General features: G+C 39.6%; 1 protein-coding gene across 1 annotated transcript in view; it reads left to right on the forward strand.

Annotated features, from left to right (window-relative positions):
• The window catches only part of CFAP99 (cilia and flagella associated protein 99), a 54,595-nt gene extending 44,834 nt beyond the window's left edge, over nt 1-9,761 (forward strand). Inside the window, exons 14-16 of the mRNA XM_071447293.1 lie at nt 187-392; nt 6,956-7,115; nt 7,734-9,761. Coding sequence (XP_071303394.1) covers nt 187-392; nt 6,956-7,115; nt 7,734-7,901 — 534 coding nt within the window. The 3' untranslated portion in view covers nt 7,902-9,761. The remainder of the gene's footprint in view (nt 1-186; nt 393-6,955; nt 7,116-7,733) is intronic.
• The last annotated feature ends 1,961 nt before the right edge of the window (nt 9,762-11,722 follow it).

An 11,722-nucleotide genomic window follows, 5' to 3' on the forward strand; every position in this document is an offset into this window, starting at 1 on the left:
TGAAAGATATGCTTTAGATTTTAAAACAGTTTTTAAATACCAGTTAGTTTAGGACCACCCCTGTATTTCTGGAAATCAGAATATATTCAGTGTGAATTGGAACACAGTCAAAATATTCTGGTTTACTCATTTACTCTCCCCTTGGTATTTACAGTGTTATTTAAACCTATATTTTGTGTTCTCTAGACTGGTGGCCATGGTTTATTTGCTGAAATGTCAGTAGTGGAACTACGTGAACGCCTCGCCCTACTCAAGGAAGCACAGAAGGCAGCAGAGGAAGAGAAGAGAGATCAGATAATCCATGAAAAACAAGCTAAGGAACAACTTATTCTAGACAAACTGGACCAGATTTCCCAATTCAGAGCAGAACTTGGACGAGCAGCTGCTTTCAAGTCAGTATAAAACAGCATGTGACATTTAAGACATTGCAACTTTGTTAATATTTTGCCAGCCCTTGAGGAGAACAACAAGTAGAGAGCAAAATACAGGCCTTCTGTACTTTTGTCAAGGATTACACTGGGCCCAGGATTTCATTTTAATTCTTGAAAATAATTTTCATCAGATTTAACAAATCTTTTTCATCATTTATGGTTGAAGACATTCCATAGGCTAGTGTTGACAGTATTGCCCCAGGATTCAGAGCCAATAATATAAATTTAGCAAGAAGTTTTGCCTTTCTTCTGTTCCTTTTCAGCTAATCAGAACTAATTTGATGTTATTAGAATCATCCTAGCTTTACACTTAAAGTTGTTTCTCATTCTCATCCAAACCAATATTAGAGCTGTATTTTTCTTCCTTGAATTTCATCTGTAATGTTAAAAGGAAGGTCTTATTCTAGAAGTTAAAAATATTTTAGGAAGATTTTTTGATAGCAATAATGAGCTATAAATTAAATACATTATAGCACTAGATCAAAAAGAAGTTCTGTGCTTACAGGCTGAGCAAATTCTGCATTCATGACTAATATTTATTATTCATTATCAATTTTATTAATCGTTGTCATAAAGGATACATAACCATCACAGATGCTTCACATATGCAGAAGAAAGGTCCCTTCCACAGGGGTTTAAAATCTAAGTTAAAGCTATTAACAAATAAAGCTGAGCAGGAAGAAAGCCTGTGTAAAAGTATACAACATGGCACACCTCTTGCTCTTACACCATTTTTACTGCATCTTAAATATTTGCCACTTTTTCCTTTCAAACTGTCTTTTATCTTTTCCCTTTTGTGTCTTTGAAAGATGAGTCCTTGCCTTGCCATATTTCTTTTGCCAACTGATGTTCAGGCTGACATGCAGAAGGCATATTCTATCAGGCTACAAACACATGTTTTTAGACATGTCTTGGATTCACATTTATTGCCAAAGGTGGCTTCTCAGAGTTCAATTCATGTTAATCATTTATCATCCAATTCTACATCTCAGTTACAGAAGGCAGTATTGATGTATTCCTTTAGTTTTCACTCTTCTCAGCTGTAATTTGGTTTGTTGCTGATAGCCAGTCTCCAAAGACTGGAGTTTTACTATGTTAGTGCTTGAGAAGAGAGTTTAATGTATTTAATGAATCAATAACTGCAGCTGCAGTGGACTGACTCCACAGAGCAGTGACCTTCTTTTCTATGGCATGTATCAAGAAAAGATTTTAAGACTTAAGAACCTGAAATGGAGTTGGAGCTAGAAAGATACTCTCATTGCTAAACACTCACTATTGTGAAATCCTGTGGGAATAACTCAAGCCACTGCTTTCCACTAGAGAGGCAAACTAAGCATTAAGAACTTGTGTACGACATAAAACCTGTTTCACTGGTACCTGCTTAAAGAATCATCTGTTCTAGATGTGCAGTCTGTGAATTTTGTATAGGGCTGAGTTCCTTTAAACTAAACTCTTTGTCTTAATTCAGAACTAAAACTGTTCTGATCCTGAAATAAGCTGTGCTTGAATAAGAAGATTTGATTCACTTTTTGTTCTGTCATTTGAAATGATTTTTAGAACATACCAGCATGCCAAAGACAGTAGAATCCAAATTAAATTATACACTAAATTTCAAGCCTCTGACTCAATCAGTCAATCTGGTCAGATTCTTGATAAGTTATACAGTAATTTTAATGGAGCCCTGTCTGCTTCTAAATAAAGAAATGTAATGTTTCATTATAGATGTTAGAAGGCATTTTCGTTTCATGGTTCCTAGGCAATTTATGTATGTATACAATTTATGTATATGTTGGAAGTAATTCCTATAAGAAGGCATCATCATAGTACACTAAAAATGTCATTCTTTGGGAGTGTATTTCATGCATTTTCATACAGAATCCAAATCTCTGGTGTTATTTTTGTTAATACAGAAATATGGCATGCTGGCCATGGCATTTACAAATGCTAGACACTTTCATGCATTTTTTATTTCTCTCAATAGAAACTATGGGCTTTGTGTATTAAACCTTATTTGCAGATCTTGAATCCTGAAATACCTCTCAAACCAGTGTCAGTGATCAATTGTTTGGGTTCTATTCTTGATATGTGGCATAGGAGGTGTAAAAAGCTAATTTTTATGTTTACAGAATTGATTCATCATTATAGGGATAGAATAGCAAATCTTACCAGTGGTCCCCATAAAGTCAGCCTTATGCATCAATATAAAATTATGTGTTACATCCTAAATTTCATTATGTTGAAGGCTACTACTAATCAGCTAAAGTATGGCAGCTAAACTATGCTAAACACCTGCTTTAGTGACAGCTGGAGATTAATCAGGTCCCTACCAAGCAGGTTCCTTTCAATAACATTCACAGTCATACATCAACACAAAAGAAGCACATTGTGCAAGCATATAATGAGCTATATTAAACAAAATAGGAAATGGAACATGGAAAATTACAGAGACATTGGCCTTTAATAGACTGCAAGCTGTGGCATCTATCACAGCAGTGGCTTTGTGAGTGCTTGCAAGATGGTACATATACTGGACATCCCTTTAACTGCTAGAATTTCACACAGTTTGAAAATCAGCACTGTCATTTGAAGTGGACAAGCAATTCTGCTCTCAGCCTTCAAACTCAAGCACCAGCAGATTTGTGTGTGTTTGAATACATGCTAATGTGCTCACATGACATGGCTGTGTACTTGAGATAGTCCCTTTCATTCTACTGAGGGACATGTATTATTGCTATCAGTCTAATGCCCTAAGGGTCACACAATAGTTCAAACCAGTTGGTCTGAGGCTCCCTCCATCCACAGTTTCTGTGGTTTGGGGGTAGAGTTATGTTGTGCTGGTCTCAAGGTCTGGGACTGCAAGTTCTCCCCCTTCACATGGTTCAGAGCTGTCAGAGGAGAGCAGCACTAATCCTCCCTGAGTTCCCTGCGTGTGAGGAAGATGTACAGACTGCCACCAAGTCAAGAGTTCCTTGGATGCCCATCTCACACTGTGGTAATGCTGTGGCACACTGGGCTCCCAGCACTGGATTACAAATGTATGTATGAGTAACACTCAAAAATGAGTGTTTGCCAAGATGGCAGAGCAATCCTTTCTCTCCCTGCCACTGCCAGGGCTTAAATCCTTCCCTGACAAGGGGCATCAACCACACACATTGAGAGAAAGGTAACCCCTCTCTTGGCCTGAGCTGGGGAAGGCTGGGCATAGTGTGAAGGCAGCCAGAGCAGGAAAAGGAGGAGAAGGAGAAAAAGGAGGAGGTAATGAGTTCTTCACTATCATTGAAACAAAAGGGGGAAATTTATCAGTAATGATGGATCAGAAATATGAAGATGTGAAGAGAAGCTGTAAAAAAACCCCAGACTTTTCTCAACAGTGGCCATTGAGGGGACAAGAGGAGTATCAGGAAACACTTTTTACTGTGGAGATGACCAAGCATTGGCACAGATTGTCCAGAGAGGTGGTGGAGTCTCCATCCTTGGAGGTGTTCAAAAGCCATCTGGACATAGACCGGGGCATGCAGCTCAAGTGGCTCTGCTTAAGCAGATGGGGTGGTCAGGATGACCCCCAGAGGTCCCTTCCAGACTCAGCCATTCTGTGATTCAGTGACTGAACTTTGATTATGCAACTTCAACATTTTTACTTCACATGAGGAAAACACCGTTATGAATAACAATCATTTCCCCACCTAAAATGAAGTACTTAATAAGTTAATTTTTTTGGGAGGGAGCCAGATTTTGAGTGCTTAAATCACTTACATTAGTACAAAACAGTAATCAGACTAATAGTGTAGTGTTCTTAAATGTCAAAATAGTGACTGCCTTAATAGTGAACTGTTAACAATTAGACACATTCACTTTGCTAACTGCAGTAACTTAGAATTACATGGTGTAGGACAGAAAAAGGCAAGGTACTGTGAAGTATAGACAGCCCTACTCATTGAGGCTACAAGAAACTTTTTTTTAATATTGTTATTTGCACTATAAGCAATTCTGCTTTTAAAAAAATATTTGTGTTTTTGCACAAGACTCCTTTTTGTAAGGTGAGCATATAAACAAAGTCCTAGCTGTTTGATATTTTGGTTCCTAGAATGGTCAAGTGGTCATTTTTACTCAACCTCCTACAAATATTGAGTCAGTTAAGAGCTGACAACAGCTCTTACATACATCTATCTCTTTATAGTTTTGACGGAAAGCTGGAGTTTGAAAATGTAAATGAAGAGCCAAATATAGATTATAGGAGGAAACTTCTATGCAAATCTTCAAATTTCCCATTTTTTAAATAGCTGAGAAGAATTTTCATAAATTATCACATAATTTTCTATTGATCAGGAGAGGATTTTTCTGTGTCCTAGCCCATTCTGACTGGCTGTTACCTTACTTCCTTAGGAAATACATGATATGAGGTGACAGAGATCATAAGAGGTTTTTCTATCCTGAGCCCTCAAAGCTCTCAACTGATGACAGAAAAACAGAATTTTAAAATTTCTTTTTTCATTCCTTCCTCTCTTGGAATTTCTGTTATCATATGGTGTGGCATCTAAAAATCTATGGGATTGGCAGTGTTTTGGAATAGTGTAGATGACTGGCACAAGACTACATTTAGAAGAGGAATGAATATTACTCTGGAAATAAGCAACTATTTACAATGTTAATATAGAAGCAGCTGCTGCTGCTTCCTGATGTTAAACCTCTTGTTGTATTTCCTTTAATTGTATTTACAAGAATCTGGATTTGCATGTTAGGAAAGATTTTGTTGTTTATTCTCACAGACAAGATTTAATCATCAAGTATTTACTTAAAACTCTACTGTTATATTCTCCTATATCCTTTGGAATGCAATGCCTTCATACAGTGCAAATAGAAATAAACTATGTCCTCAATTAGATTAAGTGATAGCACAGAATTTTTCAATTTACAATATAGTGTTAAAATTAATCTCAGTGTAGCAGAGTATATCACAGTCTTAAAGAGGATAAGGAAACATTATCCTAACCAGATAGCATGACACACAGAGCAGAGGGGTTCAGGGAATGTCTCAGGAAAAGTAATTGGAAATGAGAAGCCAAGCTTAACTGTGTCCCTTACTTAGAGTTCACGTCACATTTCAGAATGTGACACAGGTCATATTTCCCTTCATCCAGTTCCTAAGGATTTGGGGACCTCTAGTCTGGAATGGCTGCACTGAAGAAAACTTGTTATCACAGAGAGTTTCCTATAAGCAGAGATAAAGCTAACAAGGCAGGCAAAAGCTATCTCTCCCAAGATGAAAGAAATATTTGGATCCTTGATAATATTTGGATCCTTGGATCCACTTTTTAAAGGCAAATTGGTGGGTTTAGCATCAGAAGGTACTTCTTCATTCTTCCCCATCTGCCAAATTCTTGAGAAGTGTGTCTTATACTGAAACCACCCAAGATATAAGGAAAGAGTTCAGTTTAAAACATTTCTTTTCAAAAGGCAACTTGTCTGTGAAACGAGTCCTGCCACTGACAGAATGAGAGCTACAGAATCAGTGCACAGTGCCCCAATGCACTCTGCTCTGGGTCATTTGCAGTCTTTATTTGGTTTCCAATAAAAGCAATTGTCATGTTGTACCACTGCAACATAAAAAGTCATTTTATAAAACTACCCTTTGCCAGCTGCTCCTAGCAGATCTAACATGGCTATACAATTGTGTACATTCCTTGGAAGATCCAACACTTCCTTTAGCTCTGAATCTAGCCAGAGAATCATACAGCTGCTCATGACATAATATTAACTCTACGATTTGATCTTACTAAGCTAAATTGGGCAATATTGAATAAAAGAGAAAGTTGGATATTAAGTGAGTCACTCTGTAACATGGTGTAACTTACATGGAGAAGTTGTGAGTAAATTGGGCCAATTGGGTGAAAGTATGTAAAACCAGATGAAATGGAAATTCCAGGGGACAGAAAACTGGCTACAATAGAAGGGGGGGGGGAAGGAAGACTATCCAATAATGTCCTTGGTATGCCTTACTTTTAGGCTGCACATGCTGATATCAATTTATGCTCACACAGAGCAACTAACCTTAATTAATACATCACCATCCCATTGATTCTGTATCTGGGCATTGGGATTACACAGAAAAAAAAAAATATTTTATTTGCCAAGGAGTACAGCAATTGAGATGAATACTAATGATCATATAAGGCAAACTCCATAGTTCACACAAGCAAAGAGCTGCACTATTATCCCAGGTTTTGCATATTTTTTTTCCTAAAGAATGTCATGTCAGGCTTGAAATACTTAAGATATTGTCATCATGGCATCCTGTGGGAAAAAATTATTTGATGTGGTTTAGTAATGCTGTTCTGTAAACAACAAGAGGTAAATGTGAATACCACTTGCAGGTTATGTTTATATGATTTAAATCTCTTTTGAGTCTAACTGGTTCTCAGAAACAAGAGCAAATTCATTATTACCAAGGTAATGCGTGCTCAGATGGACTTGTTCTGTGGGATGATAATATTTTATCTTCTCATTGTTTCTTTTTGACTTTTCAGGCAAGAAGAAAAGAAAAAGTCCCAGTCTGGTGAAAGGCCCATGAAAGATGAACGCATTTTAAACCTGCAGAAGAAGATTGCAGAGAAAACAATGGAGCGTAAAAAGCAAGCAGGACTCTTGAAGATTAGCCCCCAGAAAACCAGAATCGTGTCAAGCAAGGTCTGGTTATTACATAAGGAGGAAAGATCTGCAATAGACCTGCTGTTCACAGACCTTTGCTCAAGTGCCAGCACTGGCAAGGGGGCAGAGGCAGATGGTGCCATACATGGCTGGCAATAACAACACCCTGCCCCCTGCCTAGGCACCGTTTCTCCAGCCGTGGCCTTGACCTCACCTTCTTTTCCCACGTTCTGCTGTCACAGAGCAGGACTCACCCATTCAACACCTGCCTTCCCACTCTTACCACTACACATTCATCCCACCAAGACAGCATCTGACCCCACCTCCACCTCTTGTCTTTCCCAGCTTCCTATCACACACATCCCATCACACCCTACTGGGATGCTCACCCCTCTCCCACCCAAGGCATGTTACAGTTTATCATTCCCATGGTTTTGGGAGAGTTGCAGCAGTGTTTAAGTCATCTTAAACTGGGCAACCCACTCTGCTTGCTTTTCTGTTCATCATGCCAAGTTTGATGCTAACAAGTTTCCCAATCATGTGAGCAAACAAACTGTGTTGTCAGCCAGCAGGATTATCAAATAGAAGTTTAGTGCATTTGCTAAAGTGGATCACTGTATCACCTGCAGTCTGATCATCTCTCTGTCCTTCCTGCAGGATTCTTTTCAATGGAACCATTGGAAAGAACTGGAAGAGAGTCGGGAAAGACAATTCAGAACACTTCAGCATGGCTTTATGGACAGAGAGGCAGTTCAGAAAAGGGAGCTCATTGCAGCAGCAAGAACTGGAGCCAAAGCCTGTATACTGCGCTCTGATCTAAAATAGAATACATTTGGAACAAATTCAGGCCTGCTGGAAATATCCCAGTGTACCTATTTACTACAAGGTTGAGTTTTATTCTTATTTCACCTTTACAGTGTGATTAGAAAAATGTGGGTCTTACAGGTACAATAGAATAAAAATGTGCAGGGGGCTTGTAATATCATTTAATTTTTTATGTTCTTTTATAATGATAAAATGATTAATTATATAATGATTTTTTTCTGCTAGCATCAAAAGCTTTAAGAAATTGAAACCTAATCATCAGAGCTCCTACAGCATAATGGCAAATATCTGTGTAAGAATGTCAAGACCTGTATTTCTGGTTTGTACATTATGCCATGGTTTGCTACAGTCATTTTTCCAAAAGAATGAGGGCAAACCCCAAGGAATATTTGTTTACATTATGCATCTTTTCAGAAGGCATGGTCAGCCTAAGTTCCAAACATGTCTTCTTACATGACAGTAACTATGTAAGAGGATTGCCAGTTTCAACACAGTTTTAGAGGATGGGGGAAAAACTGTTTAGAAGGTTTAGAGGATGTGAAAGCCTCCAGAAGTCAGAGTCTGGATTCACTGACCCAGGCAGGCCATTCCTCTATTTGGAGACATAAATTTCTTCAGTCTTAAAACAGTAAAAGGAGAACATAACATTGATCTCTTTAGGGAGCTGCTTCCAGAAAAAGTAAAAATTCTGTTACTCACCTAGAAGATAATTTGCCCTCTGACAATTTCTATACTGTATAAAACAGCTTGTAAATCACAAAACTTATCCAGGCACAAAGCCAAGGAGGATATAAATCAAAATTAAAATCTGCCCAGCATTAGGACTAAGGTATTTCTATTTTAACTCAATGCCAGTTACTAAGTGTTTAATTATGGCTATTGCAAATATTTAAATTGAAGGAGACTGTCACTGACATTAGAGTAAGGCAGCTGCTTCTAATGCTCTCACAACATTGCATTTCTCACTTTTTATTGAAGGAGGTCTAATGGAATTCTTTTATTGCCATCTAGCTGTGAAGATCACTTCCACAACCCACAAGCTGATAAAATGTGCTGTATTTTTCACTCCAAGTAAATGCTCTAGTAGTCCACAAAGGCAATGCAGGTAGGGCTCATTCTCCAGAGCAAGAGTTAAGGAACACAGGAGAGTGAAAAGAAGGAACCATAGAAGTAGAACTACATAGAAAAGGCAACTATGATACCATGTCTAGTACAGTATTGTATATCTTTAAATTACATACCCTTGGTGGCAGGGAGCTTGTCTTGTTTGTGGTTGTTCAGCATTCTTTTGCACTGCATTCCAGAGCAACAAAGCAAACTGGTGACTCTTAACACCTTGATTTTCCAGAAGCCAGCAATTAACAGCAGACACTCATGCTCTAGGATATTGCATGGCTGAACAGTTCTCAAACCTTTTCATAAGAATTTTAAAAAGAAAGCATCATTAAGTAGATATTGAGATCGTGGAAATTTCAAATCCCCATCACACTGCAGGTTTCTTCCCCTGTGATTTTTGACCAAGTTTTCAAAATTCTTCTTGAATTGAAATCAAGCTGGTTCAGAATGATTTCCTTCTCCATATTTTCTTTGCTCTCAAATGAAAGGACTGAGGAATAGAAGAATCTCAATAATCCAGCTGTGGAATTTTTGCCTTCAGAGATCACAAATAGCCGTATTACTACTTTGGGATCTGATGCATAAAGTCATCTTCAGAATCAACATTTTGAGGAATGTAAAAGAATATGTTTTGGAGAAAATACAAATATATTCCTATATTGGTATTTTTGTATCAATATAGCCTATTGATTTTTCAGTGATGGCAGGCCTTGCAACAGAATAAACAGAATAACATAAAACATACCCCCTTGCTCCTGACAAATGTGTATAACTTGATGCTGAACACAGCAGATCCTCTCAAGCACCACTCTGCCCTGGCTTCTAGAGCACATTTCCTAGTATTCCTGTGTGGTACATGGAAACCTGAGGTGAGCAATGCAGAGCAATCAGAGGTCTGGTGGGACTTGTTAGCCCTGAGTTACAAAAGCAGCTGCAGTGGCGCTGGAGCCAGGTGAGCTGTGAAGGCACCCAGCTCGCTGAGACTTGCTGCCTCAGCTGGTGCCTGTGGCAGGGACCATCCACCACCTGCTGCAGCCACACACAGATAACCGAGGGAGCAACGCCTCCACACTTGCTTCACGGAAACGCAGGTGGATGAATAATTCATGATTCACTCATTTACACATTTGTTACACCATTTGCAGCCAAGAAGAGGAGCCTGAGTGAACAAGGCTGACTCTGAAATCATCCATCAAAACAGAGTAACAAAATCAGAGGTTGCACTTGTCTGATCACAGTGACAGACTCATAAGGAAACATTTCTAGTGCTGGAAGCTGCACATTCAGAGATCTCTCATTTCAGACAAAGCAGCCAGACCACATGTTCTAGGGTGACATTATGGTGCTTGTATCTCCATTCATGTGTTCTGTTTATGCTGGATATTATGTTCTGTGCCTTCAAGACTGGCACTGAAGAGTTAAAGTTTTGTTTTGGTTTCTTACCAGCCGCTCCCCCAGGGCTGGCAGGACACACAGACAGGGCAGTACATAGTGCTGCTTTTGCTTGGCTTTTTGCTTTGCTTTTGCTCTTGCTCCTGCTTTGCTCTTGCTTTTTGCTTCTGCTCATAGTTTAGCTAAGCAGTCTGAATTTTTCCCTGGACTGTTTTTACTTTCCCTTTTTTGGAACCACTTGAACCTGCTCCGGACTGGGGCCTGGGACACACCGGGAGTTTGCACCTCGTGGCCTACGGGGCCTACTCTGGGCAGCAGCTGCCCCAGCGCCGGAGGGACCGATAACAGAGCAACCACCCCCAGAGAGACTTTCTGAATTTGTCATCTTTTTCAGAGCAGTGAAAGAGCTTTGTCATCCAGTATTGTTCATTTTGTGTGCTGGGGGTTGCCGTGCCTGTTAAATAAACAGGTTCTTTCTGCTTCTCTCTGAGGAATCCTTCCCGAACCAGGTGGGGGGAGAGGCCGTGTGGGTTTGCTTTCTGGAGGGGCCCCTTTTTGGAGGTTTTTTCCCAAATTTGCCCTAAACCAGGACACCACAGATGCCTTCACATGCCACTAAGGAGGTGAAGGAGGTGTAACAAAGCCCAGATTAGCTGAGGAAAACCAAGGCCTTTGCCATGTGACAGGCACTGGACACAGGGTGCTCCCCACTCAGGTACCACGGTCACTGCTGGTGGCATTTGGCTCCCTCTTCTACATCAGCCTCAGGAACAAAGGAAAGCTCACACTCAGTGACTGCCATGCCAGGTAATCCAAACTGCCCTAGAGAACATAGGTGTTTTATTATTTAAATAAATTTAAAGACACAGAGATGGTTATGTTGGTATGACAGGGGAAAAAATACCCAGTACAAATCTCCAGCACTCCTCTCCCAGAGGAGGAGAAGGGAATACAAGTCACTAGGGGAAGCTACCAGTTCATCTATAAACAGCCAAATTGCCAGGTACAGGGCAGTAAATCCAGAGAAGGACAGCTGCTTACTGTGCTAAGGTAAAACTGTTGAAGAAAACCCTTTTTGATAGCAAGGTGAGGGCCTTGAAACACCTCTGCAAGTGTTTATGAGTTAGACATTGGATCTGGAGTGATTATTCCATGGGTAAGAGGTAACTATCTCCCACACTGATGGCTCTGATGAATTTTGCTCAGTCTTTTGGAAACACACTGAGAAAAATAATTTCTTTACAGAAAGGGTGATTTGATATTGGAATGGATTGTCCAGGGAGGTGGTGGAGTCACCATCCCTGGGGGTGTTT

Source organism: Agelaius tricolor, unplaced genomic scaffold (genome assembly GCF_023055355.1).
Source record: "Agelaius tricolor isolate 1412-34295 unplaced genomic scaffold, bAgeTri1.0.p SCAF_24, whole genome shotgun sequence".
In the NCBI taxonomy this organism is placed as follows: domain Eukaryota; kingdom Metazoa; phylum Chordata; class Aves; order Passeriformes; family Icteridae; genus Agelaius; species Agelaius tricolor.